This window comes from Perissodus microlepis, chromosome 17 (genome assembly GCF_051167445.1).
Source record: "Perissodus microlepis isolate ML-2025 ecotype Zambia chromosome 17, ASM5116744v1, whole genome shotgun sequence".
Classification (NCBI taxonomy): Eukaryota; Metazoa; Chordata; class Actinopteri; order Cichliformes; family Cichlidae; genus Perissodus; species Perissodus microlepis.
In genome coordinates, this window is record NC_140477.1 from 4,574,410 (window position 1) to 4,595,949 (window position 21,540).

At 42.1% G+C, this 21,540-nt stretch overlaps 1 protein-coding gene across 10 annotated transcripts in view; it reads left to right on the forward strand.

Moving 5' to 3' along the window:
• celsr1a (cadherin EGF LAG seven-pass G-type receptor 1a) overlaps window positions 1-21,540 on the forward strand; it is a 96,510-nt gene that overhangs the window by 61,171 nt on the left and 13,799 nt on the right. For 5 of the 10 annotated variants that reach the window (XM_084909763.1, XM_084909767.1, XM_084909768.1 and 2 more), the window contains 19 exons: window positions 5,228-5,385; window positions 7,282-7,445; window positions 7,565-7,690; window positions 11,779-11,945; window positions 12,071-12,256; window positions 12,337-12,453; window positions 12,546-12,720; window positions 12,872-13,013; window positions 14,400-14,520; window positions 14,681-14,864; window positions 16,068-16,169; window positions 17,721-17,815; window positions 17,943-18,152; window positions 18,333-18,516; window positions 18,607-18,750; window positions 18,831-19,014; window positions 19,152-19,319; window positions 19,426-19,552; window positions 19,649-19,849. In XM_084909763.1, coding sequence (XP_084765889.1) covers window positions 5,228-5,385; window positions 7,282-7,445; window positions 7,565-7,690; window positions 11,779-11,945; window positions 12,071-12,256; window positions 12,337-12,453; window positions 12,546-12,720; window positions 12,872-13,013; window positions 14,400-14,520; window positions 14,681-14,864; window positions 16,068-16,169; window positions 17,721-17,815; window positions 17,943-18,152; window positions 18,333-18,516; window positions 18,607-18,750; window positions 18,831-19,014; window positions 19,152-19,319; window positions 19,426-19,552; window positions 19,649-19,849 — 2,955 coding nt within the window. The remainder of the gene's footprint in view (window positions 1-5,227; window positions 5,386-7,281; window positions 7,446-7,564; window positions 7,691-11,778; window positions 11,946-12,070; window positions 12,257-12,336; window positions 12,454-12,545; window positions 12,721-12,871; window positions 13,014-14,399; window positions 14,521-14,680; window positions 14,865-16,067; window positions 16,170-17,720; window positions 17,816-17,942; window positions 18,153-18,332; window positions 18,517-18,606; window positions 18,751-18,830; window positions 19,015-19,151; window positions 19,320-19,425; window positions 19,553-19,648; window positions 19,850-21,540) is intronic. The other 5 variants (XM_084909765.1, XM_084909770.1, XM_084909772.1 and 2 more) reach the window with 3 other exon arrangements.

Here is a 21,540-nt window from a genome sequence, read left to right on the forward strand (position 1 = left end):
AGCCTATCACCCCTGGAGACGACACCTTAGAGAGAGGGAATCTTCAACGGCCCGAGTCAGGCGGAAGGTAAATGAGAGCCTCTCATGGGGCCCCTCAAAGCGAGGGCCAAGTGCACTTTAAAAGAAGGGGTCAGAGAGAAGCCTGAAACAGCTCATGTTTGAAGCTAACAGGCACACTTAGTGTTCAGTTATAGACATGGCAACATTTTACAGCAATTTAAATGGGAATTCATAAAAACAAAAGTAGTAGCAGCACAAACTGATTTTGCATTTGCGTAAACTCTAAAACTTTGACAGATGGCAGACTTCGGCGCAACTAGTAGACTAGTTTTGATCAGATGTTGGGCTGTTTATGCCATACAGACATGACAACTCTGCCAGTAGGGATCCACAGATACATCCATAGACACTGTAAAAGATAGATGTAACTTCTGGATCTGAAAAGTGAATACACAAAAGATGTAAACTGTCCGTTAGTTTACTGGACGACAGTGCTGAGCAGAAGGTGGGGACAGAAGTGTGTGTGTGTGTGTGTGTGTGTGTTATTGGAGGGGTGGGTGCCACATATAGCGGCCCAGGGCAGACTCCAGTAAGGACTCCGCCCTTCAGTGCACGGTGAGCTATAGTGGGGCCCAAACTGCATTCTCTTAATGACTTTTATAGAAGACTTCATATTGAATGCAATCCTAATTACATTTTTTTAAATTTATGGTCAATCCAAGGACAGGGTTAAAGTCTTTAAAATCTTTAGCCAATGAGCGTGCAGCTTCGCAGTCAGATCCACACCCTCGTCATCACATTCAGTATCCAATCACCAAAGATGGCTATGGAGACCAAAAAGGTTGATTAAACATTTTAATTCCATTTTCAACATCTGGTGCTTGAGCGTGGGAGTTTATGGTGAGTGGCTGACTTGTGGGGCCTTTGTCAGCCCTGAATCTGCTGCTTCTGGGGCAATCAGCGAAGTCTCAAGTCTTATTCAGCATAATATAGGAAAATATGTTTATTTAAAGGAATTTCTGGTGATCCGGAAACAGTCTTGTTGCTCAAAGCTCTGTTAACAAAAACTGATGTTTTTGATATCTCTGGAATACATGACCAACGTTCGTTCACTCTTTCTGCTTGGCCTTGTTTAAACCTTAAACTCTGAACTATGCTTACACATCACACACACAGTATGCATCGCTGACCCATATCTTTAGCTCGTGATCAGCTTTACATGAATTAGCAGAGACTTAGTTTTAGCTGCAAGTTTGCATTACACAATGACAAAAACATTCACGTATTAAAGCACGTACACTTTGACTCTGTGTGTCGATGTTTCTTTATGCTCTCAGGATCTCTCTCACACACACACACACACACAGGCTCCAAGTAAATGTAGTGTACATTATACCATGTGAGTTTACTGTGTGATCAGCACCTGTAGCAGCAGCAGCTCTTCTTCTTCTTCTTCTTCTTCTTCTTCTTCTTCTTCTTCTTCTTCTTCTTCTTCTTCTTCTTCTTCTTCTTCTTCTTCTTCTTCTCCTTCTTCTTCTTCTTCTTCTTCTTCTTCTTCTTCTTCTTCTTCTTCTTCTTCTCCTTCTCCTCCTCTCCCTGCTTTTATTTCACCATCCACTGAAATCTAAAGAGATGCTGATAAGACGTTAATCAGAGTAGCTGCAGGTCAAGAACCTTCTGTTTCACCCTTTAAAGGCTTTTCTCCAGCACTGCTCCCACGCTTGCTCATATTTACATTGTTTAATCATTAGTTTCTTTTTTTTAATCTCATTTTATCCAAAGTGCTCGAGAGAAGAAAGCGGATCATTTCTACTTCTCCTTCCTTGTTTTGTTTATTTTATTTATTTATTTATTTTTATCAAATCTGGATGCGATCAACTCTAGATTTTATAAAGGTCCAGATCTAAAAATCTGTGTGTATGTGGATCATTTAAAAATAGGTCTGTTTAGCTTCTTCTAACACTGTGCTAACACTTTCTATGGAAGCCTGTTTCCGCCACTAAATAAAAACAAAACAGCTAGTATCCATAACTCGAAATTTCGAGAAATATAACTCAAAATTTCGAGTTACTTTTCTCAAAATTTCGAGTTAGCTCTGCCAATCAAAAATATATGTGAATGAGGTCGCTTTCTTGTTACCTGGAAGCATGTGGCGCAGAGGAACGCGCACTCAAAAACGGATCCCAACAAATTGGCGCTTTCGCGAGTACGTTTGCTGATAGTAACACCATGTGATTCAGCTAATAACACAGGGATTTCATCATTTGTGAAGCCAGGCTAAAAACACTCAGCAATCTGTGACCATTCACGACTGGATGTAATACCGGTAGCTTAGCTGTAGCATTTGTAACGAGGAAATGACGTCATTCACGTAGATTACTGATTGGCAGCGCTAACTCGAAATTTCGAGTTACTTTTCTCAAAATTTTGAGTTAATATGTCGAAATTTCGAGAAAATAACTCGAAATTTTGAGTTATGGATCCTTTTTTTTTTTTTAGTGGCGGAAACGGGCTTCCATAACTTCATATTTTCCAAATTTGTCCAGTGGGCCGGATTGGAGTTTTCACCTGGCCAATTCTGGCCCCCATGCCTTATGTTTGACAACCCTGTTCTACAGCTTAGAAAGCCACATGTTGCTCTTATTTTCCTCTGGAGTCCAGTGGTGCCCCTAATCACAAATGGCCCACAGGTGACATTTTTGTGCATATTTCACAGCGGGGTTAAGCAGTAAAGGTCCTCGTTATTAACAGGGTCAAATCTGCCACGAGCCTGTCAAGCACATACTTTGTGTCTTAACTCCTTCATCTGAGTGGTGCTATGAAGCAGGTTTCCCAAAGTGCAGCGTCTCATCACGGGCTGCCGACATGTCCGCTCAGGAGGAACAGTCCACTTACGTAACTTACTAATGACGTTGACGTTTGAAGATTTTCAGCGATAAAGCATCGCACTCAGCCAGCAAGAGGTTCATATTTGGAGTTTGTGGGGTGTCACCTGCCTACAGTGAGCTTAGTGAGCCTGGGTTTTGTTCAGACGGTGAGGAACAAAAGCAGGACCCACGATTCCAATCACATATTTTCCTCTTGGTCTTACATTTTTGTGATTCGGGTTTTCAAGCTGTTTGAGCCAAACCACCTAATTATTTGGGAGGGGAGAATTTAATCATGTGGTAGCATCCACCCGGTCTGTTGTCACCCAGAGGCTCAAATTTAGAAACCTGAAGGCAATAGCCTTCTTTTAAAGTCAACGAACTGAAGTGACGGTCAGATTTGACAAGATTATTTAGCTGGTTTTCATGGGAAAAGTAGACACAAAGACCAGAAGAGTTTGTTGCAGCAGGCTGTGAACGTGTTTATTTTGCTGTTAAATTGGCCAGATCCAAGCGGCCAATCAAGGAACTGCTGTCTCCATTTTTTGGCACATGTGCTCGTTTTTCATGTTCATTTTTCAGACGTTAAAGTTGCTGCTTGTTGTGTGGAGAAAAGCAAAGTAAAACCTGTTAAGACACGTCCTTGGACTCTGGAGAATTTTGATGTCGTTTTCACTGTTTGTTCATATCGATTCACTCTATGAATCCTAGACGGGCAAAAATGAGAGAATTCATCCATGATGCCTTGCTCAACTATGCCCGATATGCCCGATAAGGCCTCGTGCGTTCTGTCTGCACTCAGCTGTTTATCTGTCTGTGTCTCTATGTGTATGTGTGCACGACGTTTCCACCTAAAGCCTGTACAAATGAGATTACATGTGAAAGAGAAAGAAAACAGCAGCGGTGTCAGACGTGCCATACTTCCTGTTTTTCTTATTGAAAGTGTGAAAGTGTGTTTTGTAGAATCTGTGGAAATGGGGCATTTTGAAGGGAGTGGCCGTGATCAAAAAAACCCTCCCTGTGGGTTAGAGTTATGCCTGGACCGGAGCCCACCTGAGCCAAAATAGAAGACAGTGCAGCCCTGTGCTGCTCAGTTTTTGCCCGTCTGCCATTTTCTCTTTTGTCTCTTTTCTCTGGACTTCCTTTTTTTTGTCCTTTGCCATTTTCCCCCCTCTGTGTTCTTCTTTTGTTTCCTGTATCAGCCCCACCAGTATCTCATTACTCTACACCGATTAATGTAGCAGAGAATGCACACACACATAGACACACACATTTTCTTTCTATCTGTGCCTCCTCATCTCTTCTATTGCATTAATTTTTCATCTTAAAATAATGCAGAGTCATACGTAACCATAAAGCCTTCACTCAGGTTCATTAAATATACTGAAGTAGACACGTAAACCCTGATACCACAGTGTTGAGAATAAATACTTGATCCCTGCTTTCAGAGTTTTGAGGGGGTGTTTTGCTCTCCTTCAGTTCCCTGGATGTTTCAGGCGCTTCGGTGTAGTTTCTCTGATTCCCACCCCTATTGCTAAGTGGTTAGAAAGCCTCTCTTGCTATTGTTCAGCCTGTCAGCCTTATGTAAACTTTATATAAACACAGCGCCACGATCAGATCTCAGAGCTTCAGTGCCGCCGTCTTTATGCTCTGAAGAAATATACCATAACCCTAGTAGAGATAGCAGAGTGACATAACTTATGATTCCATCTGCTGTAGGGCACTCAACGCAAGACAAGAAAATACGAGTGCTTCATTTGTAAAGAATTTGAAATAAATCTCAGCTTTAACCATGAATGCACTGCCTTTTTTTTTCCTGGTGGAAACTCTTTTGGATTTTAACTCTGCTCCTGTTCCAAAGCTGCTATTGTTAGGGAAATGCTCCATTGAACTTTGCTCTCAGGTTTGATATTAGAAACTCGAAAGCAATTTTGTGGCCTGATTTTCTAAGCCGAGCCACATTTTCTCAGATCAGCGTTCGTCGGCCACGGGCCTTGATGGAAGAATTAGGCTACTTTGTAATCATTAGGTGCGAGCTAATGCACAATGGGCTTTTTTGTCATCCTAAGCCCAGAGAGGCCTGAGCGCCGCCGCTAAAGTCAGCTAGACGTTGTTTGTGTAGCGCTGACCCGCGCTGATCGCGCTGCCGCCCCTGCCAGATTTCTAACATTGTGTGAAAAGAAACAAAGAAAGAAATCGAGCATTAAATGTTTTAACCAAATTCAGTCAGCTGAGGCAATTTACTGTAACAAAGCACACTCACGCAGGGAATAAGATACAGTTAGTGGGATCTCTCAAATCCCCACTACCATTCTTAAATGCCGATGAATGACCGTGATCTGTTTCATTCTGTGTTTCAGCCTAAAATGGTGAGCGTGGGGAACCCTTTTGGACCGTCCGGAGAAAAAGTGGCTATGGTCGCCATTGACGATTGTGACATATCCATGGCGATCCGCTTCGGAAAGCAGATCGGGAACTACTCCTGCGCCGCGCAGGGTACCCAGATTGGACAGAAGAAGTAAGAGGGAACCTCTTTCACCAACTTTCTTTTCTTTCTTTTCTCTCTGGACCTCTTCCCACACACATTCACTCAAACTAGTCAGACTAATGAGGGAATGTGTTGCGCCTCGGGGGCTACGCGAAATCGCCTTCATTACAGCAGATTACACAACTCGCATTCTGCCATCTTCTCCCGCTTTTATCTCCTAATCTCCGTGCTCATCCGTGTGGCCTCTCTGCTGTCAGACAACCAAAAGCTCATCTCAGCGCAGGCTTTACAGGATTAACTGTGTGTTTATTACACACTCATCAATTTATATTTTTACAGTGTGCCTTTTCGTTTGGAAAGCTTGCATGCTGAGGCCCATTTACTTTGTAGAGGGTGGGGACTGAAAGGAAGCGAGAGAGAAAGCTTCAAAGGGGAGCTAATGAGCTTACATACTTTCAGGAACTTGTTGCACCGGTCACAGACGCTGAGAGGCGTTTTGAGGATGCTTTAATTTGATCACGCCGGAATAATTAGACCGCTGCGTCTTATGTGGTGGAAAGTGGCGAGAGCCTGAGAGGTTTCACTTTCGAAGCTGTCTTGACAGAATCCAGAGTGTGGCTTAAGCTGCAGAGTGAGTCCTGTTGAGGCAGAAAAACATGAGTCCACTGACACAACTGTAGAGTGCTGGGTGGGATTTCCCAACAATATTTCTTGCTGTAAATTTCAGGAGTATCTGGGAAAAAACCCCAACAAATTTATGAAAAAGAAACCTTTGGGATTTAAAGACTAGTTTAATATATCCTACAAGTCTGTATTGACACTGGAGTCTCTGTACTGGATATCTTTTCACAAATATCCATAACACGGATTCCTTCAATACTTCAGAAAAAAAAATCAAAACCCAGTTTGAGTGTCTGACACTATGGTTTTTGCATTCTTGTGTATTTAAATAAAAGAACAAAACGAAAATCTGAACTTTCTAGATAACTGTTAAGACATCACCCAAGAGCGCTGAAGTTTATGGCTGAACGTTGGTTCAAAGAAGCCTGCAGATTTCTGCTGATTTGCTGAACGTCTAGAAGATTGATGGTTTGAGCCCTTCATGTTCCCAGCCAGGCGATGTTATTTAGACCAGCGGTCCCCAACCTTTTTTGCACCACAGGCCGGTTTAATGTCAGGCAGTATTTGCACAGAACGGGCTTTAAGGTGTCGCGGATAAATACAACAAAATAAAATGATACGATCAAGACAAAAACTGTGGTATTTTGTAAATATAATAATAAACGAGAATTCACTGTGTAATTGTGTAAATTTATTAGCAGCGTCCTCCTGAAATGAGAGTAACATCCTCCTCTCTGCCCCTTAATGCTCTCTGGTCGCTATGGTAACGCGTAAATATTTCATTCAAAATAAGCCACACAACTACAACGCGGGAAAAGACCCAGGGTAAACAGAGTTAACGATAAAAACCCTGAAAACCATAAATTTCACACCCGAGCCTCAACTCTCGCGGCCCGGTACCAAACGACTCACGGGCCGGTACCAGTCCGGTTGGGATCCGCTGATTTAGACCGTAAGAACAAAATTCACATTTAATGTCCCACGTAAATGTCTTTAGGCCTTTGATTTTGATGGTTTCAGAAGCTCTGGGTGTAAGCGACTTCATATATGACCAAGTAAGCTAAATCTGACCTTGGAAATGCTGCCTTTTAGCTGCTTTGTAACGGCTTTTGAAAACAATAACCTTTAACCAGAAATACCGATCATAGTGAAGGTTAATGAGGAAGCAGCTAAAACACCAAAGCCAAAACTACTCTCTTTAACTCCATTTATTAAAAGTAAGTGAAAAAGATCACAAAAGACCCACTTTGAAGATTTTGCAATTTTGATCTGTCTCATTCATGGTCTGTCTGCATTTTCTTGCAGATCACTGGACTTGACAGGGCCGCTGTTACTGGGTGGGGTTCCCAACCTGCCAGAGGATTTCCCAGTCAGGAACAGGAACTTTGTAGGCTGCATGAGAAACTTGCGCATCGACAGCAAGCCCATCGACATGGGCAGCTTCATTGCTAACAACGGCACCACAGAAGGTTAAGATGTTCCCCCTGCAGCGTTTCTATCCTTGCTCATTTCTGGAACCGACTTTTAAAGCTGTCATCAAAAACGAAGCTTAAATTTCCCCTGATTTTATTTACTTTTATATGCTCAGGGTGTCCAGCAAAGAAAGACTTTTGCACAAATGGTGTGTGTCAAAACGGAGGCACGTGCATCAGCAAGTGGAACACTTACATCTGTGACTGCCCTACTGGTTACGGTGGCAAGAACTGTGAGCAAGGTAAGAAATGTGTGTGGGTGATTTGGTTAGTTTTTTAGCAAAAGTGGACAGTGTGTTTGGGGATTTTGGGAATCCAGTGTAAAATAAATCCATTGTGCTTCCTTATGAGTTTGCAAAATCAATCAAATATATTATTGCATTTATAGACAGACGTGTTTCTGGCCAAAGGTGCAAGTGTCCGCTTGCTCATCTGTGTGTGTGTGTGTGTGTACATTTGTTTACCTATTTCCAGGAAATGGTGTGTGTTTGGGGGATCACATGGGATAAGGAGCATTTTCTTTGACTCAGCGTGACTCACGCAGCCTCTGTTCACCAGAATCACTCACCACAGCCTTAGGTGTGGAGTTTTCGGACAAAAGATCAAACTTTGGCTCTGAGTCACTTATCAAAATCCAGACTCACAGATTGAAATGAAAGATAAACACACACTCACCTGGGGCTGTGAAAATTTACTTACTTACTGATTAATCTGGCATGGTGACATGTGATGGTAGGTTTTCAGTTTAAAAAGTCCAATGAGAGCTGTGGTGGAATTAATGATTAGCCAATTAGCACCATGGGCGGGACTAAAGATGTTGCTAAACACTGTCAAGCTGAACACTTCCAATGGGGAAAATTGGATTGTAGGTTTTTTTTGGAAGCCTCTCAAAGTTCACTTCACTACTACTACTAATTTGCATGGCTGTGTGTGCACGAGACTGAGGCATTAAGGCACAAACACTGGTCACTAGTGGCTAATTAGGACTCATCCTTGGAAATTCATTAGAGCAAACACACAGTGTCAGACTGAAGATGGAAATAAAGTGCAACAGATTTCAAATTTCTGTGTGATATCAGCTCTACTGATCGCATAGCTGTCTTTGATGCCTCCTCAGCCAACATGTGACTAGTGGCTTATGTTATAATGGAAAAGGTACATGTAAATAGATGGGTAATCAGAGTACACAGATAACAATATTGAAAGATAAAGTGTAAGGTAATGGTTTTGTTAAGGGTATCTTGATATCCACATCTCTATCTGCCAACAGCTATTATTATTTATGCTCCATATCCCCTCTCGTGTTCTTATATAAAAAGTTGAATCTTTGAATCCTTGCTTCAGGGCGAGTTCCAAACAATGTGTAAAGGTGTGAATACCTATCCTCGCCCTCTCATCTATGAGGTAGCCGCCCAGTCAGTGCCAGGCCCTAGTATCCTGTATCAGAACTGGGCCGGGATCATAGCAAGCCGGGAAGAGGTTTTGGCTCCTAGGCTGCTTGTTGACACATTTGGTTTGAGGCTTCACACACTTCGCTGCCACATGAGAAACGCGAGATTTTGTTGCTGTGGAGCCAAAATCGTCAAGACTAGACTGACACAAAGAGACAGAATCTCCCTGGTAGTCACCCACTTGGCTTGGTTTTGTTTGATTCTGATACCAACTACTGGACTTTGCTATTTTTGTGTGTGTGTATTTTTTAAGAAATTTAACCCGTCCCTAGACCTGGTTCAATTGCTCTAATGTGCATTCACTATCATTCCACAGACTGTATGTAAAAGATGGCGGTAGCAATTGCAATGACTTCTGCAGCCAGAGGTGATCATATTTGGATTACAAGATGGAGTGCAATGCACAGACAGAAAATGCCTCAGATACATAGATAGATGTTTTTTGTTCTAAAAGGCTGATGGGGTGTTATCGTTTGAGAATGCAATAACTGGAGAACGAGGTGTCATAGGAGCTTCTAATTGATACCGTAGGAGCATCTACTAAAAATCTCTGACAAGGTCAAATCTCAGTGACCCCAACCTAAAGGTCAGAGTAAGTTTTCTGAAAAACACGTAAATGCGATAAGTTGAGAAGGTGATGTAGGTGTCTACTAGGAGGCTGTAGCGCTGTGGTTGCCATTGTTTTTGCCATTTTCTTTTTAGTATTCATAATACAGTATATTTTGTGTATTTTAATTTTTCTCAATATATTTTATTCATGTCCAAACTAGCCAGCACCACCTAGACCCAAAGGACATGGCATTTCAGCATACTGTGTCCGTCTGTATGCTAACAGTGACAATGAACAGTCTTGAGTCCACAGCATAATGACCATACTAAGAATCTGTATGGAGAATATGAATGGGATTTTTACTTCAAGAACCTCACTATTTTTTATCAGATAAATATGTAATAGAAACCATCAACAAGTCCATTTCAGCAACTCATATTAGCTGAGGTGTTATCTTTATCTCTAGCTTTTACCTGGTTCCAACACCGCTTGTGACTCCAGACATGAAGCTGTCCAGACTAAAATATCTTAATGTATTTAAACTCTACTACTGTAAGTGTTTTAGGACTTAAAGTCAGTTCTGATCGGTACTCATGGTCCGTAGAGGCTAACTTTTTCTGTGACATTTCAGCTAGCACCATTAAGCCAAACTCTGGGTTAGCCTACATAACACTTTTAGAACTAATTAGCATGGATTAGCATGCTAACAGATGCATGCTAATTATTTTTTTTCTTTTAGTTCTGTTAACATATTAGAATACCAACATGCTTTCATTTCACTTAGACCACCGTCATGGCATGGCTGTAGACTATGGGGGTGTCCAAATTCATGGGCTGCATCCTCCTGAGGCCGCATTTGTAGACGATTACGTCACAGCAACACGCCGAAGGCTGTCCAAATTCGTAGACTCCTCCGAATGCAGCCGACAAATGCGTCCTCCTTTTCCCCGAATTTGACGGATGGGTCGGGTGTGTCCTTCGTGGCCCACCATATCTCAAAATTCATAGCGCGGCCCAGCCAAACTCCAGTTTCCGGCAATGGCGACGCTACTAAGTTTTAAAATTACTCTTATTAATCTTTCTGGGTCACAAAATAAACTTTTAACATATTTTCAGGCGAAAATGTGGGTGTGTAAACTTCAAATATCTGCTCGGTTTATCAAGATATCGCATATTTGCAAAAGTGCTTCGACATTTTCTGAGACGCCTGTTAATCACCAGCTCGATAGCTAACCGGGAGCTCGAGGGTCACTAGAGCCGCAGAGAACGGCACAACTCCCGGCACATCATTTTCAGATCACCGCGGACTTTCGCTACTCAGGTTAAACATAATATATAAGTCACTTAGACAACCTAAAAATGTTATTGTTTGGCTTTTTTCAGTGTTTTATTTGTTCATGAGTAAATCGGTTTGGCTGAGATTAAAGTTATTAGATTGGATTAGATAAAATAAAATAAAATAAAACTTTATTAATCCCCCGGGTGGGTTCCTCCTTGGTTTTCACACAGCTGAATAAACATCAAACAGAAAAATGATTAAACAGAAGTGTGAGATGGTCGAGAATTTACGCCAGTGAAGAGGGTTTTTTTAGTTCGCGGAGGACTAAGCTTCAGCAAAGGAGACTAAAGTCACGATAGTTACCTGCTACCATGAACAAATAAATGCTTTGTCTCATAATTACAGCTTTTGTGTGAGTGTATCTGTGAATGCTTCAGTTGAAGTATGTAGCCCGGGGACCAGAGAACATGGTATAGCTGAGGGTTACACAGGTGGAAACACTGCGTGCCCTACTCAGATCGACCCTCAGGAGAGCAGACAGCTCGAGGACATTGTTTGCTTACTCAGCATCAAATTAGAGCTTAGATAAAAACTCACATCTGTAGCAGTTTAATTAGACTTTAAGAATTCTTTTTAACTATGCTCATGGAAGAATTTTTTTGGGAAGTAATCTTTTATTTTCCAGAATAAAGTAGTAATTATATGACATGCTGAAACGTAAATGCTGGAAAAAACTCATCATTTCAACACTGCAACCAAAATATAGAAGTAAAAGAACTAAAGCAACTGCGTGTTTTAAATGACATCTAAAAATAGACAAATACACAAATAAGAATAAAGGTGTAAAGCTAAAAAGAACACAAAAAACTACAGAAAAGTCATTGCTACTATTTACCTATGGTTGCTATGTACAGCCACAGAAAATGTTTTCTTATGCTTAATGCTGCGTTGATTCATATGTAGTTCCTACAGTTCTCATCTGACTTTTAAACACATTTATCTCAAACACTAATGTGTTTGTGCGTACGACCTGATTCTCGTCCCTCCCAGTGATGCCATCACCTCAGTTCTTTGGCGGAGAGGCACTGGTGTCTTGGAGCAACCCGGACATCACTGTTGCTGTTCCCTGGTATATTGGCCTAATGTTCCGCACCCGGCGTCCTGCTGGCACCCTGATGCAGGTCAATGCTGGGCCTTCCTCTACCATCAACCTCATGGTAAGAAGCATTGTTGGAAAAATTGTCACCCACAGCAGTTTGCAATTTAAGCTTGTATACAGGTTCTAGACTACCTCTAAAATGAGTGGGAAGTTCTCAGTTTCTGCACCCCCCCCCCTTTCCAGGTGAGTGAGCAGCGGGTCCATATGGAAGTGTTGCTGAGGCACCAGTTGGTGGCATCGCTGAGCTTTCCTCAAGTGCGTGTCAATGACGGGGAGTGGCACCACTTGCTGATTGAACTGAAAAGCATCAAAGATGGCAAGGAAATCAAATACATGGCAGCTGTCTCTCTGGACTACGGCATGTATGAGGTACAGGGCGTCTTACTTTAGAGATGATAAAGGCAATCAAGAAAGGTTGTATTAATTTTAATTATTGTCTTATTTTTAAGCAGAAGTCAGTCGAGATCGGCAATGACCTCCCAGGCCTCAAGCTGCAAACTCTTCATGTTGGAGGTTTGCCTGGGGAGAGAAACGATGTCATCAAAGGATTTGTTGGCTGCATACAGGTGGGTGGGCGTGCACTTTTAATGTCGCATTTTATTTCTTCTTCAGCCTTCTTTCCTGATCGTCTCCCTCATGAATGTGTGCTATCCATTAGGGTGTGCGTATGGGTGAGACATCCAACAACGTGGCCAATGTGAACATGGCTCAGGGCCTGAAGATCCGTGTGGAAAACGGCTGTGATCTGGCTGACCCGTGCGACTCCAACATCTGCCCAGAGAATAGCCAGTGCATTGACGACTGGAGCACACACACCTGTGCTTGCGACCCAGGTAAGATGCACAAGCAAAAAACCATACATAACTTGGTCGAGAGAGCTCAATACGTTGCCTCTTAAGAAAGGCGTGTGAATGTAAACGTCTGTATTTCACGCCTTCACACCTAAGCTTGAATTCAGTTCTTGTTTGTCTGTCTTTCCTGCAGGCTACTTTGGGAAAGAGTGCGTGGACGCTTGTAAGCTCAACCCCTGTGAGCACATTTCCACGTGCGTCCGCAAACCAAGCTCCTCCCACGGCTACACCTGCGAATGTGGACAAAATTACTATGGCCAGTACTGTGAAAACAAGTAAGGTTTCTTTCTGAGGGCAAGCAGGGAGAAGGGTTTTCTTGCACACCACATGTACAACTTGTATAACGCCACTGGAGCAATGCAGTGATATTTGAATGGTAGCTTTGAAGATAGGCTCCAGGTCTGATACTTCCATTGGCTCTGGTGAATTGAGATGGTAATAAAATGTTAATAACATTGAATCAATTTGCTAGCAGACTGAAAGCAGACCTGTGTGCGAGACACAATATCCAGATGTTATAAACAAACCAGACTAAACATGGATATTGCCTCCCACAAAGACAAAGCTCATTAATCCTCTTTGGTTCACTGAGGTTTCTTTCTCATTCTGTATTGTTGCCGGTCCTTCAGGGGAGTTTTATTAGTCAGTAATCCGAGCCTGACAGTGTGTTTGTATGGGTGCCTGAGAGTGAGAGAGGGACAGATCAGCCATTTATTTGGGAATTAGTTGAGCAGTGGTGTAAGCATTTCTGCAAAGTAGCCAGCCCCGATCGAGAATCACTCATTTCCCTGTGAACCCTGTCCCCTATGACACGCATCACTTCCTGTCTTAAGCAGGATGTGGGATTCCCCCTGAATGCTTGACTGCTCCTCCACAGGTGTTTAGTCTTTGCTTCCCTCATCCTGCCGCTCTTCCTCTGTCGGATCGCATTGCACCAGCAGAGATCGCATCTCAAGGAAGAAAAAGAAAGTCCGTGTGTGTCTGAGTAACTGGCTTAAAAGTGTAGAGGAAGTTTACTGTAGATTTGTTTATTTGGTGATAAACTGAAGAGATAATCGACCGTTTGTTGGATTGTAGGCGCTGATACCGAGTCAGCAGCATGTCACAACCAGATCACGCAGTGCATGGCTTTTTAGAAAAGCTACTTTCAGCCACACCCTGGTCACAGGGGTCACCATAGCAGGTAGATTTACATTTGATTTGGAAGCGTTTTACAGCAGATGCTCTTCCTGATTCAACCCCAAAGGGGATTTGTGTCTTTAACTGGAATCAGACTGGTACCAGATCTCGACCAGGCAAAACCCAGTACAGGAAGGTCTGGAGCTGGCTCTCTGTTTAAAAAGTCTCTGATCCTATGAGTATTCTCCAGTAGCTTGGATGGAGCCGGGGAGGAGACTCTGTCAATCCTACTACCACTGAAGGCGTGGTTGCCGAGGGTGCCCTCTGGTCAAGCCCCGCCCCTCACCCTTTGAGTAATGTTACAATAATACACAGGTTTTCGCCTTTAGTGTTTCACAAGGGTTAAAAAGGGAATGTCCACAATTTAGACTTTTTGACTCCAGTTTATTTTATTAAAGTTTAGCCGGAGCAAAGCAAAAGTCAAATCAAATAATAATAATTTTGCGTTTGATTTTGACATCTACTGTTGTCTTTAATGGCAGAGTGGAAGAGAAATGTCACGAGGGCTGGTGGGGCAGTCCCATGTGTGGACCGTGTAACTGTGACACAAGCAGAGGATTTCATAAAAACTGCAACAAGACCACTGGGGAGTGCCGCTGCAAGGTAAATACGTACATAATAAGAGAAATTTTACAAATATTATGGTGTTTCTTCTTGAAGGAGGTTTTTAGTTCATATTAGCAGCAAATTCATGTAATATTCAAAGTCTTAAAGTCTCCTCCCTGCTCAGTGATGTGTGTCTTCTCTCCCAAACCTCCTGCAGGATAATCACTATCGTCCAGAGGGAGAGGACGCTTGTTACCCCTGCGACTGTTTCCCTATAGGCTCTGAGTCTCGAACCTGCGACCCCATCACTGGGCAGTGTCCCTGCAAGGGAGGAGTTATCGGTCGTCAGTGCAACCAGTGCGATAATCCCTTCGCTGAAGTCACTCCCACTGGATGCGAAGGTATGTGAAAGAAATATTTGAGAAGGTAGAAATATCATTGATTAATTAGCCTTTATAAAAGAGTACACTTCACCTTCTGTGAATAAGGATTAAAAATTAATAAGTCAGGATGCAATATAGATAGACATTTATTGAGTCCCATAGAAGCCCATGAATAATTAACTGTGTATGAAAAGGGACGCCATGAAGGTCAGATCAGAATAACTAAAGGGGACACTAATAAAAGGTCATTTCAAAAGTCGGGTGCATTCTAACTCTAGCTGTTCTCGGTTCACAAACTGGGTCCGGCTCCTTCAACAAAGCGTCAAAAAGAGACAAATGGTGTCGCTCACATCTGCTGGTGCTGCAGTCGAGCTAACTTTGCATCTTTGTCACCACCCAGTCATGCAGAAGAGGCAAGTCTGGCTCAGTGGCTAACTTGGCACCGGGACTGCACACACACAATACAGTAGAGATGAACAGAAGACAAAGCCGCAAAGTCCCCCAGCAGAAAATGAATGTCAGTGTGCTTACTGTTTGACCTAATAGGAAGCCTTTTGGAGGCTGAGAACGTGCTTGGACTTTTAAAGGACATGAAACCCTAATCCATGGTCTGAGTATTGTTGTTTAGCCAAAATGTTGGAGTGGGTTTAGTGCGTTTTTTCAGATTCATAAGACTCTCTAAGATGTAGCTACCTTTAATAGACCTCGTGCCACAATATCTGTTCTGGACAAAACACAGCTTCACAGTTAATTTGGTTTAAAAAAATGACCTTCAACCACTCCTTATTTTAATTATTCTTATTGTATTTAATGGAAAAGCTTGGAGTAAGTACACTGGCTAAGTTATGTATCATAGCTTGTGCAAGCTTGCAGGTCCAAATCTGGTTTGTCCTGGCTGTCAAATACGCTGACATGAATTATGTCTTGCAGCTTGTGCAACAGCTCTGCAGGATTAATTTGGTTGAATTTCTGTGTGTTTTTCCGTCTGGCTGTTTTATAAGGTGGTTAAAACGGATCAGCCGGGTCGCATTTTAAAGCGGAAAAATGGCGGACGTTTGCCTTTTAAAGCGATGCTTTTTTTGTTTTGTTTTTTTTAGCTGATTGAACCTCAGTTTGTCATTTGTCTTTAGCAGGCCCAGTTTAAGCATCATACCATGTGCAATGTAAAAAGTAATTACTGTGTTTTAAGACTGTTCTTAAGCCTTACCCTCCTGTCCACAGTGGTGTATGAGGGCTGCCCAAAGGCCTTTGATTCTGGCATCTGGTGGCCCAAGACAAAATTTGGACGCCCTGCTGCTATGAAATGTCCCGAAGGATCTTTTGGTGAGTACTTTTAACTGCACACTGTCTTTCACGCTCCAAGGCATAACAACACAGCAATAAAGCACCCTGATTGGTTCATGAGTCCAGAGGAGCTTTTTAACCAGCCAATCATGTAGAGGTTTGTGTGTAAAGGTACGTCAGGTACATTAAGAGCTGACGGCGATACCATTCCTCTTGCTCACTGTGTGTATGAGAAAGGTGAGCTCAAGAGTCGAGGTCAGTGACCTGTCCCAGTAAAACGTTACTCCCTTGGTAACTGCAGTCACCATGGTGCCCTTTTTGTTGTCTCCCAGCACTCAATAGGGAATTTATTTGTGAGCATTGCTCAGTGCCCTCCTTTAGCTCCAAGTGGCAGGCATTTCTCCCTTTACAACAGTGAGACTTTCCCAAACACCACCTGACTGTAAAAACTTGGTGTAGTTTTACATTTAAGCACTGAGACAGGAAAGAATGGTCTTACATTCATCAGGTATTCTGATCACGATCTGATTGGAGTTTTTTATTGTGCCTTTTTTAAAAATGTGTACCTTACTGTACTACTACTAGTCAAATATTTCTTAACTAACAAAATCAAAAAATAACAAAGAAATAAATTTCTGAAAATTTGCTGTTCAAAAATGAATAGTATAATTAGTTGTGATCATTAATGTGTTTTAAATTATTTAAAATATATAAAGTGTGACATTTTAAATGTATATGTTCTGTATAATTTTCCCTTTGTGTTGCTGTGTTTGTTTTCCCCATTTTTTAAAAAAAAATTTCATTTATTTAAATATTGAATATTTTATTTATTCTTCATATAAGTGAGGAGGCTGTTATTCAAAGTCTATTGGGAAGTCAGTTTGTCCCTGTTATCTGATTGGTTACCATACAAAATAGTTGCCTCCAGCTAATCTATTAAAAGATACAAACAAATTAAAATTAGAAACAAATATTGAATAATTAAATACAAAATGAAAAAAGCAAGACAGGACTATATAATTATATAACTATATATCATAAAAATAGTTTTTTATGTAGCATTTTATACATTCAATAATGTCTATGATTTTTTAATATTACCTTTGATGCATTTACTGGCATATACATTTATTCATGTAATTGTGTTTTTTTGGTTTTGGTTTTATAATGTTGTCAGTTTCGTTCCTCCGTACAAACAGATAACATGCAGTTCATATCTAATTTCATGTGAAAGAAAAGTATTTTAAGATAATAAAACTGTTTGAGGCAACAATAAAAAGTTGTTAAGTAGTTAAGATATGAAATACGTTATTTAAAAAACATACATGGACAAACACGTAATAAAACATCAATCTCTAAAGTATGCGAGAAAATATGTGATCATAGTAGAGCAGTCAAATGTTCTGACATGATTGCACTTACACTTTTTGCCCCTTTTTGCAAATTTTTACCTCAATGCAAATGCATAATTTTAATGCTATGGAACAGAATTTCCTCACAGTGTTTTCTTCTCTCTTCATGTGTTGGTAACAGTTGTGAGGAAATTGATTTCCATGTCCTCTGTTTTTTATGTTATTTGTTCTTTTCCAGGCACTGCCATCCGCCACTGTAGTGATGAGAAGGGCTGGCTGGCACCTGAGCTCTTCAACTGCACCACCGTCGCCTTCACACATCTGAAAAAACTGGTGAATAAAAGACAGAAATAAGCATGAAAGCAGACAGGGGCTTTTATTAGACTGAACCCGAGGAGCTTTTCCCTACCTTGACCTGCCCGTTCTCCCTCTCTTTACATCCTCCACTCTCTTCTTCTAGAATGACGATCTCCGCCGCAACAGTTCAAGGATGGACAGCGAACGCTCCAAGACCATTGTGCGTTTGCTTCAAAGTGCCACCAATAACACGTCACATTACTACGGCAATGATGTGAAGATGGCCGCCCAGCTTCTGAATTATGTTCTGCAGTACGAAAGCCGCCAGGCCGGGTTTGATCTCACCGCCATGAAGGATGCAGAGTTTAATGAGGTAGCCTTATGCACTTAATTATTATAAAAATATATATGATGTGAGCACTGGGAACACTGGTGGCATGCTGCCCTCCACTGGTTGATGCTCACTGGGTGAACAACTTTATCCATTACTGCTTTTATTTGTATATATAAATTCCTTTTTCAATCGTAGCTTGGCAATTTGTGTTTTTTCCAGAACTTGGTGCGAGCAGGCAGCGCCATACTGGATCCTAACACCAAGGACCACTGGGACCAAATCCAAAGGACAGAGAGCGGGACCGCACATTTGCTCCGAAACTTTGAGGACTACGCGAGCACGCTGGCACAGAATGTCCGGAAAACCTACCTGAAGCCCTTCACCATCGTCACTGAAAACATGAGTGAGTCTCCAAACTATAATTGAATTGTGCTTCAGCTGCGGGGAAAAAAATGATAACACAAGTCTTTACTGTGTCTCCTGTTTATTTCAGTTCTAACTGTGGACTACTTGGATGTGTCGAACCCAGAGAGGGCAACATTTCCTCGCTTCCGGGAAATCCAGGAGGCCTACCCCAAAGAGCTCGGGTCTTCTGTCCGCTTCCCACAGTTTAATATCGGTACTCAGGGAAACAAAGGTGGGAACGATGCCTCAATCAGACCTCGATTAAAATTTTTTCTGCTTTTAAAGCTTCATCTTCTTTCTTTCTGACATCAGCAGAGCCCACTCCTGCCCCTCCAGCTCAGACAGAAGCTGTCCTAGAGGAGGAGCACACAGTTTCAGATAGGAAACGCCGCCATCTCGAGCCACCTGCCCCTCTGCCTGTTGCTGTGGTGATAGTGTACAAGTCGTTGGGAAAGCTCCTTCCAGAAAGATACGACGCAGACCGCAGGAGTCTGAGGTAAACTATGGCTGACCTCTGTGAAAGCCATCTACTGCTATTGTGCTTAACTTCTTGCTCAGAATGAACAAGTGGTGAACACCAGAAGGTGCAGAGAAAACTTTATGCGAATGTTAGTGTACAATGTGTATTTCCAGAGTCCCCAACCGTCCGGTGATCAACACAGCCATCGTGAGCGCCACGATCCACAGCGAAGGTGAGCCTCTTCCTACCATCCTGGACCCCCCGGTCATCTTGGAGTACACCCTGCTGGAGACAGAGGAGCGAACCAAACCCGTCTGCGTGTTCTGGGACCACTCAGTCGGGTGAGTTAAATTTGAAATACATTGTAGTTAAATGCATTGTTTTCACATGGCTTTAAGGGTATACATTACTGGTCTCACCTGTGCTTGTGTTCGTTGGCGTGTTTAGGAGCGGAGGAGCAGGCGGCTGGTCCTCTAAAGGCTGCGAGGTGCTCAACAGGAACAACACCCACATTAGCTGTCAGTGTAACCACATGACCAGTTTTGCTGTGTTGATGGACATTTCCAAAAGAGAGGTAGCGCTTAAAACGTATCTCATTTCAGCTTCGTTTTAAAACACCTAGTGGTTGTTACTGATCACCAACTCGTTGTCTTGGAACTGCTCTCCACAGCACGGCGATGTCCTGCCTCTGAAGATCGTCACGTACACCACAGTCTCCGTGTCCCTGTTTCTCCTCCTGATCACCTTCATCCTGCTGTGCCTCTTGCGCAGGCTCCGTACCAACCTCCACGCCATCCACAGGAACCTGGTGGCAGCGCTCTTCTTCTCCGAGCTTGTCTTCCTCCTGGGCATCAACCAGACTGACAATGTGGTAAGTGCATTTTTTTTCCCCCTGCAAAGTGTTTTTTATCCGGTTATTCCCAGCCGTCTTTGTCAGATGTCCTGTGGCTCTGTCATGTGAGCTTCCTATGTCATATGAATATTTCTTCACCAACAATAATCTTTCTCCTAATTGAAGCGAATTATGACAATGATTAGATTCTAGTAGCTCTGCCGGGTTTGTAGTACTTCAGTTTCTTAGAGGTGGACATTTTAGCTAGCAGTGTTTATTAAATATTTGGATAATTAGTTATAATTATGATTTACTGTTGGCTTACCATTGAAAAGTTATTGACTAGCAGCAGTTTTTCAAATTCTTCATTCATTACTAAGCGGTGAGTTGAACTATATAAATGTCACAGTGTATGCATCCCCCTGTTAGCCATCTTTTTTTAGCTAATAAAGTGTTTGTTTGTTTGTTGTTATTAAGGTAAAAAGCCGTTATGGGTTAGCTCTGCTTAAGAATTTTGGTAAAATACGACCTCTGCCACAGAATTCTTGCTGAAGTTGACCTGGATTTTGCAGGAATCCATGACTTCAACTAAAACAGTTGAGAATTTAAATATATAACTACTGCTTAAAAAAAAAAAAGGTAAATTAATGTGTGCAGTATTCTCAGATTCATGTTTTCCTCTTCAGACATATTTGATTAATTCAAGAAATACAAAGATATTAACGTTCCAGAATTAAATCTGTCTTGTATTTAGCATTATTTGGGCAGCTGTTCCATTTAACTGCAGTGTGTAATGGTCTGTGGCTCCATAGCGTAGGCTTGTTTAGTTCCAGCTGTAGATTCAAATCCCCTACGAGGTTGTGTCATGAACGGGATCCAGTGTTACACACCTGCACATGTGGATTGTTTGCTGTAGTGACACCTTTTCTGCATTGCATTGCGTCATCTGCATTGCCCTCTGTTACCCACATCTGGAAATCTTTGATCAGTAGCAAACCTTTGCGATTAAGAGTTAATACATATTTGAAAATGTCTCTGTGTAGTGTTTTACAGCATGCTGGACTGCAGGTTCTAGCTTGTGAATGATGCTCTGTCAGATTAGAACTGATCTTTTCACTCAGGAGTGTGGCTGCTCCTCTCTACAGCCCATCACAGCAGCTGCACAATCAGTTACAAAGCCAACGAACCATGCGTGTAATTTCTTTACAGGCTCCCTTCATACGTGCAGGATTTGGCAGACAGCATCCCCAAATACACAGCTGCATTTTAACAACTTAAAAGAAGAAACTGCACAACCCACCTTTGTAGGGAATACTTCAGTATTCCCTACAAAGGTTTCCATTATGAATCTTCTCTTTCGCTTTCATAAAGGTATTCCATTATGAAAGATCGGTATATAATAAGAAACTACTGGTGGAGAAATTACACCATGATTAAATTCTAATCGTTACCATGTAAAGCAAGATAGAGTACATATGTACATGGTCTAAACACCAGACCATGAAGTCATGTGCTACAAACATGAGTGGTGTGGGGCATCTGAGATGCGGGATAAAGAGCTTTCTCTCTGGTGTTTACTTTATCAGAGCTTCCATGAAGCCTACCATATTTGTTTTTTCCTTCAGGCAGCCCTCTAACGCTGGGTTGACAAGAGCAGTACAAGACTTAATGGGCCAAGACCTACCTGAGAGTCTTTCTTTATCTGACAGATTATGTATTGTGATTGTCGA